Source organism: Chanodichthys erythropterus, chromosome 3 (assembly GCF_024489055.1).
Source record: "Chanodichthys erythropterus isolate Z2021 chromosome 3, ASM2448905v1, whole genome shotgun sequence".
NCBI classification, from domain to species: Eukaryota; Metazoa; Chordata; class Actinopteri; order Cypriniformes; family Xenocyprididae; genus Chanodichthys; species Chanodichthys erythropterus.
The window spans coordinates 43,692,648-43,710,905 of record NC_090223.1 but is presented as its reverse complement, the minus strand read 5'-3'; the positions used below and the strand labels follow the sequence as shown (position 1 = coordinate 43,710,905).

The 18,258-nt window shown below is 37.2% G+C and overlaps 1 protein-coding gene across 1 annotated transcript; it reads right to left on the bottom strand.

Moving 5' to 3' along the window:
- Nucleotides 1–1,232: 1,232 nt before the first annotated feature.
- Nucleotides 1,233–12,601, bottom strand: eif3ba (eukaryotic translation initiation factor 3, subunit Ba). The gene is made up of 19 exons (XM_067382435.1): nt 12,360–12,601; nt 11,777–11,969; nt 11,393–11,512; nt 9,454–9,511; nt 9,211–9,339; nt 8,942–9,099; nt 8,424–8,555; nt 8,259–8,325; nt 8,129–8,175; nt 7,360–7,570; nt 7,200–7,272; nt 6,992–7,114; nt 6,822–6,900; nt 6,604–6,742; nt 2,585–2,710; nt 2,424–2,501; nt 2,210–2,318; nt 1,796–1,907; nt 1,233–1,710 (listed from the first exon to the last, which is right to left on the bottom strand). Exons 1-18 carry the CDS (start codon nt 12,460–12,462, stop codon nt 1,807–1,809), a joined length of 2,046 nt encoding a protein of 681 aa, XP_067238536.1. The 5' UTR covers nt 12,463–12,601; the 3' UTR covers nt 1,233–1,710; nt 1,796–1,806.
- Nucleotides 12,602–18,258: the final 5,657 nt, after the last annotated feature.

Sequence of the window (18,258 nt, the reverse complement as noted above, 5' to 3'; positions counted from 1 at the left end):
CCGTTTTCACAGACATGGCTTAGCCTAAACCACGATTAGGCCTCAGTTCAATTAGGACTTTTAAGTAGCTTTAATAAGTGTACCCTAGAATAAAACATTACTGGTGTGCATCTTGAGACAAAAAAAAAAAAAAATGTCTCTGACATATTTTAAAGTATGTCAGTGCAAGTTGCTTTCAGTTAAAACAGCTCAAACATGCATTTTAGTCTGGGACTAGCTTAAGCCTTCTGTGAAAGCAAGGGTAAGAAAAGCATTTTTTTGCAGTGTTAAAATTATATATATATATACAGTCAAACCAAAATTTATTCAGACACCTTGAACATTTCATTCATTCATACAGTTTATTCACTATAGTTTAAAAAATGGTAATAAAATATGACAAGATCTCAGAGTTAAACTGTCAGGAAAAAAAAAAAATCTTAATTGTCAGATAACACTTAAGCAAAATATGGTCAGGTCAAAGTGTCTGAATAATTTGTATATCAATTTTACATGGTAGTCCACTGTCTGAAGAAGTTTTGGGTATGTCAGTTTACTTTATTTTGCTATTTTGCTCACATAAATGAACTATAGTGTCCTACTGCAGCCACTAGTAAAAAAAAATATAAACAAATGATCGTGTCTGAATCATTTTTGGTTTGACTGTACAAATATTATATATAATATATACACACACTCACACTGACATTTGAATTATTTCATTCAACTGCCCTGCCTATTTTATACAGAAAGTATAGAAAAAATATATTAAATTCTTAGATGTTGCATAATTTCTTGACTCAAAATCTGTTCTTCAGTTAATCATTATTAAACGTACTTATTACACATTATTGCTAAATTAAACTTACTCAAGAGAATAAAATGTTAAATAAATTTAAATGTAAGTGATCAATAAGTAGACCAATAAATCATCCACTGCTGAAATTATTGCCAAAGGCATCATAAACACTAAGTGCAGTTCATAGATCCATTAAAAAGGTAAAGTAAAAATTGGGGGTGGGGGGACTGTTGTAGTACAAAGGTTGAAACTAAGACAACTTGAATGTCACATAATACTGAATGGATCCTTCCTTTATACTTATTCCAACATTTCCCAAAATCCCTGATATTGTTACTGCACAAAAATATTATTCCTGTCCGAAATATACTCTTTATCAACTCAAACTCAGTAAGGCAGAACTAGCAAAAGTTTTATCATGTGTTTTTTGCTTCAAGTTCAACAATAGAGAAAAACAACAAAAGACTTTAATTTCATTTAAACTTTATTCCCTTGTTGTGCATTTAATATCAGGTAATCTGAATGGAGGAGGATACAGACCACTGTAGTGCCATTTTCGCACACTAGAGTACAAGTTTGCCTTTTGGAAAATCTTAGGAAACAAAAAGTTTTCCTTCAGTGAGATGATGTAAAAACAGTTTATGGCATTTTGTGCCATGGTAACACCCTTTTGATGAGGTAGATCAACCAAAGGCAGGAACAAGAACACGTTACGATCAGATCCACCAAGAGCAAGCCTGGATGATGTTGGCAGGGCAGCTTCTCCTAGAGCGGGATGATTTTGTCAAAAAGCAGCAGTCAACAGTGGCACCAAATTCTCCTTCTGCAGCGACCAGTATTAAAAGGCACTTGACTGATGATAACAAGGAACACTCTTATTGGGGGATCTCTCAATTTGTTAGCCCACACTCCTCCAAAAAAAAAAACGGATACTGAAAATAAGAAAACAATACAATTATGATTGTGCCAAGGTATTACAAAGACCATATCGGAGTAATATCTCTGCACATACAGTACCTGCTGTTGGATTACAGATCTCCGATGGGGATAATTTCTTCATTGATGAAAAACTCAATGGTCTCTTCCTCCCAGTCATCGATGTTGCTCTCTAGCTCATCAGTGTCCACACCTGCAAAAGATCAGAAAATCCAGTGATGACTAGAATAGTTTAAAACTCATACTCAGCCTCTAGGAAGGGCTGTCACAATAATTACATTTCTGTTGACAATTAATTGTCACCGACTGAGCCTGGTTTCTCCCAAGGTTTTTTTTCCCCCTCCATTCTGTCACCTGATGTAATTTGGGTTCCTTGCCACTAGCTATGTTTCCATCCACCCATTTTTATGTGCATTTTGGGATATCACATTAAAACTAAAAATCATCTATCGCCCCAACCCTATGCTGGACAGAGCCATTCTCTGTATTAGTTACCTCCTCTGAGTTCCAGGCGCAGAGGTCTCTGCTCCTGGTACATTTCTGTGGCTCTCTCACGGTACTTGCGATACTCCTCCATCATGGCACGTCTCTTGTCCACCAGTTCCTGTAAAGCACAAGGCACTCATTTAAATTTGAGCACAAAACTTCAATCTGCATGTAAATAATTTGTGCGTCAGAGAGAAAAAAAATTAACAGATCAATCTCATACCTTTGATGCCTTGGACTGACTGAGACGATCTTTCTGCTCAAAGATCTTGGAGTATTTCTTCAAGTCCTTCTTAATGAGCTGTGGGTTTCAAAAGGCAAGGTAGGGTTAGAATTCACTCTAAAGGGAGCTGACAGAGTAATAAGCGTGACCCTGCATCCCACCTTTATTTCCTCTTGAGACAGGAGAGAGGGTGGACGGGGCCTCCACAGCAGCTGGCAGAAGCGTTCCTTGTTGTTCTTCTGCAGCAGACGGCCCTGGAATGTCCACAGCCAGAAGGCATTGTCCACCTAAAATCAATAAAAACATTTTTGTACAAAAGGCATCTCCGATCCAAACACATTAACAACAATAAAAAAAACCCCACTGCCATTGTCCCTGTTTGTGCTCCCATTAGGGTCCATTCTTAGGAAGTTTTGTTTCAGTGTTATGCAGACGACACACAACTTTACCTACCGTTGAAATGAAAAGATGCCGGCCCTTTGAAACTACTGTTGGACTGCTTCAAGGACATTAAGGATGTGTTCACACTTGTCATGTTTGGTTCGATTAAAACGAACCCCGGTGCGATTGCTCAGTTAGTGCGGTTCATTTGAACATATGTGAACGCTGCCACTCGAACCCTGGTGCGTGCCAGAGTTAGTTTGGAAGCGGACCGAGACCCAACTTTTTAGCGGTCTCGGTCCGCTTCCAAACGAACTCCGGTTCGGTTCGAATGATATATGAACGCAACACGGACCAAAGACATGTAAACGAACCAAAAACAGGAAGATAAGACCCTCAAAAGGACAGAATCCTCACACATGTCGGTTTTTCTTGTCATAGTCGCGAGTTTGCTCATCACATGCATCAGACGCGCGTCTCCATGCAGCAGATCGTTTGTGTGTGTGACGGATGGATTCCCGCCAGTGTTTTGACTACTTTACACATTTTATAAGCTCTTCACGAGTTCCCAGCTGGCCAAAATACCATCACATACAGGCTATGCACCGCTACGCACACACGAGCGCATTTACCTCAGCACACAACATTGTTTCGGATATTCGGTAAGTTCCATCTCAAAATAGGCAATACGTCATAAAATCCGACCAATCACGTTGTGAATGTATCCCTATGCCTGAAGGTTCGGTATCTTTTGATTCAGTGATGAAATTGCCAGTCTGAACGCTAATCGAACCAGGACTAAATGTTTTTTTTCTTCTTTGGTCCGGACCAAATGAACCAAACGAACCGAACTACAAGTGTGAACGCACCCTAAAGCTTAGAAATGTTTTACATTTTAATGAGAGCAAAACAGAAATGAGATTAGCCCCAAATAGAACTCACACGGTACTCTCTACTTCCCTACACTAAATCCACTGTTAAAAATCTGGGTTTAATAAGGGACACTTTAAACTTGATAAATAGGTCAATTCTGTGGCAAAATCGAGTTTATCATCAGTTAAGGATTTTATCTAAGGTCAAGTTTTTTTTGTCATTTAACAACCTTGAAAGGTTTATATGTCTTTATTTCATCTCGTTTGGACTACTGTAATACCCTCCATGTTGGTGTCGGTCAGACCTCTCTCTCACGCTTGCAGTTAGTGCACATTTCCCCCCCATACTGGCTTCTCTTCACTGGCTTCCAGTGCATTTTAGGATTGATTTTAAGGTTTTGGTACAAAGTTTTTTATAAATCCATAAACGGGCTAGTCCCAACCTACCTTTCTAACCTTATACAACCACACGTCCCATCAAGGTCCCTTGGGTCTTCTGACCACAAGCTTCTGGCTGTCCCTAGAGTAAGGTTGAAGCACAGGGGAGATTGTGCTTTTGCAGTTGCTGCCCATAAACTCTTGAACACTTTACTACGGTCTGTGAGGCTGGCCCTAACATTGTCTGCCTTTGAATCTAATCTTGAAACATATTTTTATGCTTTGGTGTTTAATTCAGTTTGAGAGCTGTATATTTTGTTTGGTCTCTTTGTTTGTTTTACAACCCTGTATGTGCAGCACTTTGATCAACTTGTGTGGTTTTTAAATAAGCTTTAGAAATACGATAAACATGAATAACAAAAAAAAATAAATAAAAAAAATGGGTATTTTGTACAAGCATTTAAACATACACTACCATTCAAATGTTTGGGGTCGGTAAGATTTTTTAATATGTTCCTGAAGGAAATGTTATGCTCACAAATTTATGCATTTATTGATAAAAATACATTAAAAACAGAAACACTGATGCATTAGAATTAAAAAAACAAAATTTAAAAAATAAAAAATGTATTCCTGTGATCAAAGCTGAATTTTTCACCATCATTACTCCAGTCTTCAGTCACATGATCCTTCAAAAATCATTCTAATTAGGGATGCTCATTTCGGTTAAATTTCTCGACCGACAACCGACGCTCGTTATCCGATTATTAACCGTTAACTGATAAGATTATAATATTGTATAACCTATATAATATGACATATATATGGCATTAAATAAAAAATACAATTGACGAGTGTCTGTGTCTTCCACGGGTTTATTTTAACATGCAAACAGCAGCATAGAACAGATAAACAACAGAACCTGGATTCACATTATCAAATTGTCACGCACCTGCAGCGTTTCTGACAACAGAAAAAAATAATTTAAATAAAAAGGCATAAAATAAATAGGCCTACACTAAATATTTTTCACTTAAATGTTTAACAAATTAAGATGACAAAACAAAAACACGGTGAATCCATTGAAGCTTTGAACAACCGGTATTTTAGACATTTTTTTCCGTCAAATAAAAATAGCAGGCCTACCTCAAGGATTGTTATTGTTATGACCACGGACGGTGCACGTGTGCACACCGAACGCGTCTTTCCGCGCTCATGGGCAAAGGAGTTTCTCGCGCACGAGACTGAGCGAAATGCGGGAAATTAAGTATACTATGGCCCTAAATTGTAATGGACTGGAGCTCACGGTTCACGTCGAGAGAAATGGGCACGCGGGGGCACTGCGATGCGACCGCAAAAGGCACTTTCACTTTCGTGATCAAAGTGCATGCCACTGATTAGCTACTGTACTACTGCATTTACAAAGCTTTACACATACCAATTAAACACGCAGGTCTCCTCTCTTGCGTCCTCCCCACTGTGTCGCCGGTCGAGGCAATAATTTGTTTCGCTTTTAGATATCTCTTTTATAGATGCCATCAATGCTTTTAACTCAAAACAGTCCATAAACTACAAATCCTCACGAAAACTTCAGTCAAGCCAGCTCGCGCGTCAATCTGAGAGATCAGCCTCTTACCTTAAAGTGACAAATTTCTCGGTTTCCGAATGGACGGTTTTGCTTGATCGACAAACGCTAACGTTCGGCCACGATATATATACCATCGACCTGTCCTAAAACTTTAGCACGCTGTGATCGATTGCTTGGAGATCGCGTGTTTCTCTGTTCGAGAGCGCATTTCCTCTTCGTCACATCTGCGACAAAACAGTTGATTATTTATGAACGAAAGCCCACAGAAACATGAAAATGGTCTCATTTTAAAGAAAATATCCTAAGCTAAAAGATGATATATTGTGACTGATTGAAGCAGCCCTTATCAAAAGTGCGGGGGTCGATTTCTGTCTTTTCCTGTCCCCGTGCCAACGGCGCGCCTGACCATTTCTATCGAAATGGTCAGTACTTCTTTTCGCTCGCTTCATTTTGCTTGTTGCTTAGCGAAATATGTTTGGCACGTGTGAAACGCCCCGAGAGTTCACAAATAAGCATATATGTATATATAGCATATTTTTCTTTAACCATGCAGCAAACAGCAAAAAAAAAAAAAAAAAAAAAAACTTTTAACTGATAGTATTAATCGGTTAAAATTCTTACTTTCGGTTAACGGTTAAACGGTCAATGTGAGCATCCCTAATTCTAATATGATGATTTGCCTCTCAAGAATCATTTCTTATTATCAATGTTAAAAACAATTGTGTTGCTTAATATTTTTGTGGACATTTTTTTTTTCCAGGATTCTTGGAATAGCAATGTCCTTTCTCTCACTTTTGATCAATTTAATGTGTCCTTGCTGAATAAAATTATTTAATTTCTTAAAGAAAAATCTTACTGACCCCAAACTCTTGAAAGCTAGTGTAATTACACAACAAATATCACATATAATATTAGATGATATGCAACGTGGCTGTTTATGCATTCGAATCAGTTAAATTACCTTGTGACTCCACCAGGAGACAGATGTCACAACATATCGTCCAGTGGGGTCCCATTCCACATCTGAGGCCATGTAATGCTCTGCAATGTTCATCATGGTGCAGTCTGATGTGTCCACAAAAGCAAGAGCGCCATTCATGCTAAAGGACAAAACATTTGAAATTATACAAATGAACCACTCTAAAAGTAAATGCATTCAATTTTTTTTTTTTAACAGACCTCCTCAACCCAGCCAAGACCAAAAACTGCCCCTGTGGACTCCAGAAGATGCTGTTTGCCTGTTGCTTGTCAAACATTTCTGAAACAATACATATGTGGGTTAATTTATATAATGGACATATCTAAAAACTATCTGTCAAGAGAAATGCGTTTACAACATGAACACTCACTTATCAAGTCAATTTTGCCATTGTTCTTCACATGGTAGAACGATGCACTGATTCTGGGAGATTCACCATGAAGCACAGCAAATTTGCTGCCATTTGGTTCCCAAGCAAAAGCAATGATGCTCTCTGTAGATAGGTAGAGAAATCAGATCCAACAGTATTTATAAAAGACAGTCAGAAATAAGAAATAGCAATATAATCCCATCTTTACCTTTCATCTCCACCACATCCACAGGTACCTGCTTCTCTCTCATTCGGAAGATCTCAAAGTTGGTGACAACACCCTGAAGTACAAACAGAATTGAGCAAATCCATAAAAAGGAAATGTTTATGTTTAAGCTGGTAGTGCAAATTCAAGGCAGCTCTTATACCTGCGTTCCTTTGGGTGTTCGGTCCACCTTCACACAGAGATAGTCTCCATTTTTCTGCCAGTGAAGTTTACAGTCCACAACATTAAAGAGGTTGCGGACTCTGATCTCGTTCCTTGATGGAAGCTGCATGAGTGTTACCCTTGCTGGGATGTCTTTATCCTCAGGAACCCAGAATGCAATGATGTTATCACCAGGTGACCAGGAGAAATCCCTGTGGACATAACATTCATGTTACATTAAAATGTATCTTTAAAAAAAAAAAAAAACCACATCAAGAAGATAAATATTACAGTGTAATGAATAGTGATAAATATGGCACAAGACTGTTTTAAATATATACCGTTTTAAAAAAAAGACGTTTATAATGTTACAAAAGATTTAAAATTTTTAAATGTTATTTACTGTTACTTTCAATTCAACAAATCACCAAAAAACACATCAGTTTTTCAAAAATATGAAGCAGCACATCCGTTTTCAACATTGACAATGATAAGAAATGTTTCTTGAGCATCAAAGCAGCAGATTAGAATGATTTCTGAAGAATCATGTGACACTGAAGACTGAAGTAATGGCTGCTAAATTCAGGAATAAATTGCATTTTAAAATAAATTACAATAGAAAAACAGTCATTTTTAATTGTAATATTTCACAATATTACTAATCTAACTCTATTTTGCTATAATAATTGCACACTTGGTGAGCATGTGAAATTTATTTCAAAAGCACTGAAAATTCTTTTAGCTCCAAATTTTTGAACAGTTTTACTCACTTAATTCCGTTTATCTTCAAACTCTTCTTGTCCAAAAGACCCATCGACTACAAAAGAAGACAATTTGATTTGTTAATTAAATAAAATCGGAGCATTTTCCAGCGGTGCGTCTCTGACACAAGACACTTACTGGAGTCTCGTAGATGCTCAGTGTGTCCAGCGTCATTCGGGCAAAGAACTTCCCATCTGGACTCCACCTGAGCAGAACAAGTTTTAGATTGAGTAATTATATTCCAGTTCAACTATAATCAAATCAGTAACACGTGCCATGAAAATCAACTCAAACCACACTTACTTGAAAATTGGCCAGTGGGCAGAGCTCTCACAGTGAAAGCCTCTTTTCTTCTGTCCTGTGAGAACATCCCAGATAATGATCGCCTGCGGGTCATCTTTAGTGTCCATAAGAGGGCTGAACGTGACAACATATCTGCAGACACAAATTACATTAAAAATATGAGTTTAAAAGCATGAAAAAGAAAATATTCATCTGAATGTACCATGTTTTCAATGTACACACAGGCAAGATGTCTTTGAAAATATATGAAGTAGAGACTGAATGATTTAGCCGCCATTATTTGGCTACTTTTAGATTATCACCATAAACTGAATTATGAGAGTACATACTTAACAAGACTTAGTTAATTCTGAAATCTCTATACGTGTAGTAATAATGATATAACATTAATAAAAATCATCATCATCATAAAATAAATTATGCTTTTCCACTTTTGTGAAATGAGTATGCAATGTGTATAAAAAGTATACATTTAATCTCGTTACAAGAACCGATTTCTACACAAGTATGTGGCATACCTCTCACAGGGAGAGAAATCAATGAGCTGAACCCCCTGATGACTGAACCTCTGGATCTGCTTGAACTTCTCACCGCCCCACAGAGCAATGCCTCTCTGGTGGAATGTGGCCAGGTAGGTGCCTTTTGGAGACCAGCGCACGTATGTCTCGGTCCAGCGCTACAAGCAAAATGTAACAAAAAAGATACTGAATACAGTATGCACGGCCACATGGTTATATTTAAAGATGAATGGCTGAACGCTCCTAAAAATAACACTATTATAACTCACCGCTCTCTCCTCCACTTCAATTGGCTCCTTGACATCATTAGCAAATATGCCCGTCCTTTCACCAGAGTCATAGATTACGCTGTACTGATCACGACAGTCAGGATCCTCTAACCAGTGACGCAGATTTCCCTGAGACCAAAACATCACATGTTTAACAAGAAGCATATTAAATTTAAAAGTAGGCAGGATCGTCAGGTTTGGATTACACACGAATCAGAAAAATTCTGAAGAATAACTACTCACAAAATCTTTAAAGGGCTGCTTCTCAGGAGCTTCCCACTCATCACAGATTGACATGTACCTACAGAAACAAGAAACTTTAGTGTTTATAATCACCAAGGCTGATATATCACATTGGCTTTTTTTTTTTGGCCTTTAAGTGTCAGAAGCATGGCTTTTATCAGGACTTTTAAATAAGTATACACTCTAAAAAATGCTGGGTTAAAAGCAACCCAAGTTGGGTTGAAAATGGACAAACCCAGCGGTAGGGTTAAATGTTTGCCCAACCTGCTGGGTAGTTTTATTTAACTCAACTATTGTTTAAAAATTACTGTATTGCTTAATTAAAATTAAGCCAAAGTATGTTGGAAATGAACATTTATTAATGTTCAATGAATAATTATTAAACAATAAACATTTATTAAATTGCTTATTAATACATTTATATTAATAAAATATTAAATTTATATTAATAAAATATTAAAGCTTATTAATAAACATTCACCTTTTGTCTATTATTGTTGTCTCTGATTACATCTGGTTTTTAATTTCAACTATTTTGGGTTAATTTTAAGTTAGCCATATAGCAATTTTTAAACAATAGTTGGTTTAAATAAAACTGCCCAGCAGGTTGGGCAAACATTTAACCCAACCGCTGGGTTAAAACAACCCAATCGCTGGGTTTGTCCATTTTCAACCCAACTTGGGTTGTTTTTAACCCAGCATTTTTTAGAGTGTACATTTAATTGTAGTAAAGGGCCATTCACACCAAAAATGTTATATAAAGACAACTACAACAATAATCATATCATCCACACCAATGCAAAATATCAGCGCATGCACATTCTTAACCCAATTATGCTTAGTAAGCCGACAATGTATGTGGTCATGTAAACGTGTTAAAGGATTAGTTCATTTCAGAATTCAAATTTCCTGATAATTTACTCACTCTCAAGATGTTTATGTCTTTCTTTCTTTCAGTCGAAAAGAAATTAAGGTTTTTGAGGAAAAAATTTCTCTCCATATAGTGGACTTCAACAGGGTTTAACGGGTTGAAGGTCAAAATTACAGTTTCAGTGCAGCTTCAAAGCGCACTTCACGATCCCAGACAAGGAATAAGGGTCTAGTGAAATGATCAGTCATTTTCTAAAAAAAAAAAAAAAAGAGATATACTTTTTAACCACAAATGCTCGTCTTGCACTAGCTCTGCGATGCACAACACATTACGAAATCACGTTGGAAAGGTCATGCATGACATAGGCGGAAGTATCTCATTTTCTCCTCCAACTTCAGAATCGTCCAACATTGTTGTTTTACCTTTTTTTTTTTTGTAAAGGTCGTTTGACAATCTTCAATCACGTTTGCTTTGTAGACACTGGATCGGTACTTCCATCTACGTCACACGTGACCTTTCCAATGTGATTATGTTTTGTGGGGCACGTCGCAGAGCTAGTGCAAGATGAGTATTTGTGGTTAAGAAGTATATAAAGTAGATTTTTTTTAGAAAACGACAGATCATTTCACTAGATAAAACCCTTATTCCTCCTCTGGGATTGTGTAGAGCGCTTTGAAGCTGCACTGAAACTGTCATTTTGACCTCCAACCCGTTGATCCCAATTGAAGTCCACTATATGGGGAAAAATCCTGGAATGTTTTCCTAAAAAAACCTTAACTTCTTTTTGACTGAAGAAAGAAGGACATGAACGTCTTGGATAATATAGGGGTGAGTAAATAAGGAAAATTTTAATTTTGAAGTGAACTAACCCCTTTTTCCTTTATAAAAGTCATAAACGACTTCAGCATAAACTTAGCTAGCCACCTACCCCGATACCGTAAACAAATGTATGCACGTGTATGAAATGTGACAGGAAAGAGTCCTCCGCATCAGCCATCAAAAAATACTTATCGGTCGAACACCATTTTAGATGCTGTCACAATAACAGCACAATAAAGCACAACATACTTGTCAAAGTCAGTGAACAGATTGACACGGAAAGTGTGCTGCTTGTCCAGCTTGTAGCCATCAGCATTCTTGACTGCTTCATGAGCGTGACTTGGTGCAGAATACTCCAGGAAAATGTACCTGTGAAGATGAAGCGCATTCATTATTACAGTTCAAAGATTAACAATACAAGCACCATGCTTTTTCATAACAGGAAGCATATTAGTCAATATTAACATGTATAACGGGTTACAAAAGTACTGCCAGAGGTGTAAAGTACTTGAGTAAACATAATTACTTACTTAATTTTAAATAATTAAAAAAATTCTGTAATATATACAAGAATCACTCGACATTTTAAAACGATGGAGCATCCCTACTTCCCCATGAACACCCATAAGTTACCCCTTGGTCTTTCCATCTGCGTCCGGGTAGAATTCATTGGTGATTCTGCCAAACTTTGAGAAGATCTTGTGGATGACGTTCTTGAGTTTCTCCAGGCGATCTGGTCCGACCTGAGGGACATTATCAACCACAATGACCGAGTCGATGCCGTCCGCCTCCTGAGGTTTCTCCTTGAGAACATCCCCCAGCAGCTCTGCATACAGAGAAACCATCCAATAAAGACTCTATCAACATGTTATGGGTAAACAGATGCTACCATGATCTTTCAAGAGCAAAATAAAGAGCAAACCAGCTGCTAATGCAACGCAACAGCGCTACTGTGACACGCGCGCGTCTATTTCCCTGAAGCTGCTACGATGCTTTTGTCCTGCTCGCGCACATGCTGAACTTCAGCTATGACGCTTTAACTGGATTAAAGAGCATTTACTCCTAAACAGGGTGGTTAAGCAGCATCAAGGGTCACTAAACAATGAATCCGAATGGTGTTGGTGTTAGTTGCGCGCTGGCATGTTGATCTTTAGGGTTGAGTGTGCGACTCGTAGCGCGTTAGCAGGAGGGCTATTATATCGCAGGCCTCTCTTACCCTGATCACTGATGTCATCCACGAAATCCTCCGGGTCGCTGAACGAGGGCTCTTCTTCGTCGTCATACTCCATCTCGGCCTCCATATTCTCCGTATCTCGCATTGAGAGATCGATCGCTGTCAGTATGGGCTGGTGAAAAGGCGGTGGTCAATTTCAGAGCAGTAATCCAGAGATTTTTCTCACTCGGCCATGTGCAAAGCAACCGGCGCCAACCACTGCGAGCGAGAGAAGGACCGTACCATGTGTGCGGAGAGCGGGTGGAGGCTCTCAGTGATTATTTAGTACTCATGTACAACACAAATATGGGAGCAAGATGACATTTTAATGCAATACAGCAGTGTATGTCCTTATAATTTTATCACTGTGGTTCAAATGCGCTAAATGCGTCGTTTTACTACGAAATGTGGCATGCTTGACCCCTTTTTTGATATCGTGGTATTTCCCTGTGCTTATCTCTCTGAACTTCCTGTTCATGTGACATGTACCTCCCTTCTGAATATGCGTACTTCACTACTGTAGTATGCAAAAGGCTGTCAAACTGGCCCTGCATCCCAATGTGCATACTATCTACCCTATCCGCCCTAAATAGTATTGAATATTACTAGTGTCACATACTATTTAGGATGGATAGTATGCACATTGAGACGCAAGCTGGGACTCAGTTTGCGACTCCACCTAGACTAGTAGGAGGCCTAATAGATGTTCAGAGAGATGAACAAAAGGAAAGACCAAATACGTAGATAGTATAGGGGTCAATGACGTGATGGGTCTTTTTTTTTTTTTTTTTTGTCCAAAGGCCTTAATAATAATTAAAAACAAAGATATGACATCCAAAGATTGTAAGGTAGTAAAACTTGATCTATTTTATTGAATCAAAAAGGGCTTTTGTTACATATAAAGGTATTTTAAAGATTTTTAAGTGTCAAAAGGTCATTCGGTTTAACCGTCCAAAGGCCAATACATCCGTTTAATTTGTGATTAAAATATCTTAAAATGTAATAAATGTATGTATGTTTTATTCTGGCATGATTTTATAGCATCTTATGTCAACATAGTGCAAAATGGTATTAAAATTATGTGTAGAAGTCGTTGCTTTATGAGAAACAACAATTTTATTGATGTCATTCAGAGTAACCAATATAAAGGGACCATTTTGGATAGAGTATATCATGTGACAGGATGTGACATCATTCAGACACCTGCAAAGGACCACATGGTCGTGAATCAAAGTAACTAACTCTCTTTTAAAGGGTTAGTTCACCCAAAAATGAAAATTCTGTCATTTATTAGTCACCCTCATGTCGTTTCACACCCGTAAGACCTTCATTCATCTTTGGAACATAAATTAAGATATTTTTAAAAAAATCTGATGGCTCACTGAGGCCTCTATTGAGAGAAATGCCACTGAAAATTTCAAGATCCATAAAGGTACTAAAAACATATTTAAATCAGTTCATGTGACTACGGTGGTTCAATATTAATATTATAAAGCGACAAGAATACTTTTTGTGCGCCAAAAAAAATAAAAAAAATAAAGACTTTTCAACAATATCTATGGGCCGATTTCAAAACACTGCTTCATGAAGCTTTATGAATTGTATCAGTGAATCGGAGCGCCAAAGTGACATTGGCTGCGTCTGAAAACATAGGTAGCTGTCTTGCTGCCTTGCTATCTTATAAGAGAATGTACGGCAGCGTTTGTGCATGAAGGTACCTCACGAAATTGATTTCGGACAGACTTTTGAGGCAGTGTAACAGTTTAATGATCTACAGCAATATAGCGCGAGCTTTGGTGGGAACTAAACAAATATTTAATTACTACAGTAGTAATTTCTCGATAGAAATGATATCAAAATTGAAATATGTTGATCAAAATCGTACATTTATACACAAAATGAGCAGCAAACGCAACTTTCGGACGCCATCTTTATTTTTCTAGCTCAACTGTCACAGAATGGAAAGCACAGGATTGTGGGATATCAAAGGCAGCTAAGGATACAGCTATGCTTCCTTCAAAAAATCGATCTGAGGAAGGTATCTCATGAGAGAGGAAGTGAAGCTAACATTGGATTCGGACGTGCCTTGATGCCTTACTACCTTGAAATGTGTCCTCGTAAGGCAGCATTTTCCAGTTTTCGGACGCAGCCATGATTTCAGCAGTTTAGCCGTTTGATAGGAGATCCGAATCACTGATTCGACTCAAAAGATTCATAAAGTTCAGAAGTTCATGAAGCAGTGTTTTAAAATCGCCCCATATAGATATTGTTGAAAAGTCATCATTTTGTTTTTTGGCACACAAAAAGTATTCTCGTCGCTTTATAATATTAAGGTTGAACCACTGAACTCACATGAACTGTTTTAATATGTTTTTAGTATGGACCTTGAGATTTTCAGTGGCATTGCTCTCAATTGAGGCCTCAGTGAGCCATCGGATTTCATCAAAAATATCTTAATTTGTGTTCCGAAGATGAACAAAGGTCTTATGGTTGTTGAATGACATGAGGGTGAGTAAATAATGACAGAATTTTCATTTCTGGGTGAACTAACCTTTTTACTTGAAAAATTCATGTTTTCACTCATACGCATGTCCCGAAATATCAGGTCATTCAGTACAACCGCTATAAAACATGGAAAATGTTGTAATATTTTAAAAACTTGTACTAAATATAAAATGTTTGATTGTCCTTTTGATATCAGCCTGTTAGCATTGTTTGAAAATATCGTCATTCGGTAAAACCGAAATTTTGGTTAAACCAAATGACTTTTTAAGTGACAAATTTTGTAAAAAATGACAAAAGCAGTGTTCATTGATTATAAAACCACATAATATCATTGTTAACACTGAATAAAACTTCAAAATGAATGATGCCTCCATTATGTTTTTTTTACACTTTTAAAAACCTTATTCGCCAATGACCCATAATACATATTAGTAGATTGATTGATTGATCTTTGACGGTAAATGAGTGTGATACTGATATGTCTGTATGGTACACGGTAGTTTTCCAGTGACATAACATTTAAATTTACTGGAAGGGTATAAAGCCTGCTAATGATCTAAAACCCTTTAATCTTCGGGGCGGCTGGGAACATTACAAGAGAGTAATTTTTCAAATACATCCTCAGGGCATGACTGGCAATACACAATTTATGTCTAGTAGTATTTAGTTCATTACCAAAACATTAAGAAGCTATTTTATTTGGATGTTTTCCAGCTGATTACACTGATTGACAATGACCTGTGGCAGTCTCCACGAGGAAACTATTAAACACAATAGGAAATTATTATTGAATAAGCACAGTGGAGCATAAAGGAAATTATGCTATTATTTTCATCCAGTAAATGAACCGTGGACCTAAACCACAATTCATCATCTAATGAATTATATTCACATCTGTGTGAAAATACGCTGCTGTTCCAGGTATATTTTGGGGTTTAAAGATACACTTGTTTACAATTTTCTACATAAATACTTTTTGGTGGAAGGATGACAGACAAACTAACCTCCTCAAAAGGTGCTTAATTTATTTTTGACAATGTTGGTTCAATTGTTAAAAGCTATTATTTCACAGTAAGGACCTGAACCAAATAAATCAACTTCTTGTAACTCTCCCTCTAAAATGCAATTTATTCCTGTAATCGCAAAGCTGAATTTTCAGCATCATTACTCCAGTCTTCAGTGTCACATGATCCTTCAGAAATCATTCTAATATGATGATCTGAAACATTTATTAATATTATCAATGTATCAAACAGTTGTGCCGCTTAATATTTTTGTGGAAACCGTGATGCATTCTTTTACTTTACACACCGTGATGGATACTTTTATAAATATAAAGTTTAAAAGAACAGACCAGTAAGCCTATTTATTTTATTTTCTTACACACTGTCACTTTTGATTAATTTAATGCATCCTTGCAGAATAAAAGTGTTCATTTATTTATAAATAAATTATAATATTCAAATGAAAGGCCAACTGTTCTTTTCCAAGCAACAACAATGAAGTTGACGTTGGACATAATATTGAATCTTTATAGAAAAAAAATGAATCTAAGCATCATTGTATTTTTTAAATTCCCTTCTGTTTCTTTTCCCTCTTGTAATATTGAATATCATGTTCTAATGAGATTTATAGTACAAGGTGGGGTAGTTTAAGAAAATAAACACTTCTTTACGCATAGCCAATAGGGGGCGCTCTTGTTGCAAGGAGTTTGACGTTCATATTGGTTTTCTTGAGCTGGTGAGAGATTTCCCAGTCATACACGAGTCAGATGATTTGTTCTGTCTGAACAAACTCTGGCTATCTACACAATGATTGGTGTCCTTCTAGCAAAGTTTTTGCAGTTGCGATTAGATTACTAACAGTAACATTCCCGTAGGCACATCTTTTCCAGCTAATGTCAGAGCTGACATTTTCTCTCACTCCTTAATTCTGGAAAAACCACTGTTGTTGAATGTGTATTTGAAAGCCCAACACATGCCTAGCAGGCAGATTAAAATAAAGGGCAGGCTGAAACATTGTTAAATTTTCTGGCAATGACTGCTGCCCTTATTTATTACTAAATATCAGCATTCAATTTTGAAGTGCAATGAAAGGCAGCCTGGAGGAAATGCAAGCATAACAGGAGTCATGAGTTTTACCTCACGCAAATAAGCCGGGGTCAGCCCAGAAAAGGCACTTTGTGTGCTTAGACATCATCTTCTGTCTTGAGTAGGGGATTTGTCAAGGGTTATATTTGTTTAGATGTGTCTTACCATAATAGGACCTCTTTGTTCATAGTGAAACATTAGATCCTTCACAGGAAAGGAAAGGTTCTCAGCAACTCTTATATGACAATAAAGCCTAAAATAGCTTGCAACAAAGACGGGTGGCGTTTTGAAAAAGATGCATCTAAGCTTCGAGTTAAAATGGTACTTACAGTACTGAGCACAGGCCCCAGTTGGGGGTAACACTTCCTCTGCCACTTAACTCTTGCATAACCTCTGTTTATTTGTCTCTGTTTGAACTTGTTCCCAAAGCCATGTGCAGGAAATGCACAGTGTGGGGACAGTTCAGTTTTTCATATATGGGAAAACAGCAGATTTAAACTTTACACACAACAAAGACATCAGAGAGCTAAAAACTAATAGTAATACGATACAGAAACAAACAATACATGACCCCAAATAATCTCCTGACATAAGGCTACTCATATATCAGGGGTTGGGTTGTGACCTAAAAATGAGTCGGATCTATTCCGATCCTGAATAAGCAATGCTAAATGCAAATAATGAAATGCAACTAATCTTATGATCGGTCGTATGATATTTTAAACGGGATGTTGTTGACATCAAAGGTTGATTGTCCAATCAAACTATGGTATTTGGAGGGGAATTCATCCGTCACATGGTAGAAGTCTGCCTAGGATTGATTTAAAGAGCATTTAACTGATTTAAAGAGCAATAACTTGATTTGGGGTTGCAATGGGTCATAACATGATCTTTAATGTAAAATTTGGATAGTGAAGCAAAACCAACTGAGAACTGCTGGACTATTCAGTAACTCACAGAAGAAGATGCACACTGTAGAAGAAAAGGGAAAAAATACTGTAAAATGCTACCGGACAAACATTTTAATTGGTTAACAGTAAGTTATCTTAACATATATGATGAAAAACTGTAAATTTGAACATTGCAGTAATTTTACGCTGTATCATGCTGTATCATTAACTTATTCACGATACAGCACTAGCCTCGAGTACCTTATTGCTTTCATAAAACGGTTACCACACAATACAAATATTAAAGCCAAAAATATGTATCAATGCAACTTTCATGAAGTAAAGTTTCACTAAAGCCTTCCTTCCGCCGGAAAAAAATAGTCCCTGATCGTGAACAGCAACAGAAGTTACATTATT

Excerpts from the sequence above, each read along its gene's own strand:
- eif3ba (XM_067382435.1), bottom strand. The coding sequence starts at position 12,462 with ATGCGAGATACGGAGAATATGGAGGCCGAGATGGAGTATGACGACGAA. Across the intron at positions 7,115-7,199 it reads GGATGTGGTGGAGATGAAAG|AGAGCATCATTGCTTTTGCT; the intron begins GTAAAGATGGGA and ends ACCTATCTACAG. Across the intron at positions 2,711-6,603 it reads TCTCCTGGTGGAGTCACAAG|GTGGACAATGCCTTCTGGCT; the intron begins GTAATTTAACTG and ends TATTGATTTTAG.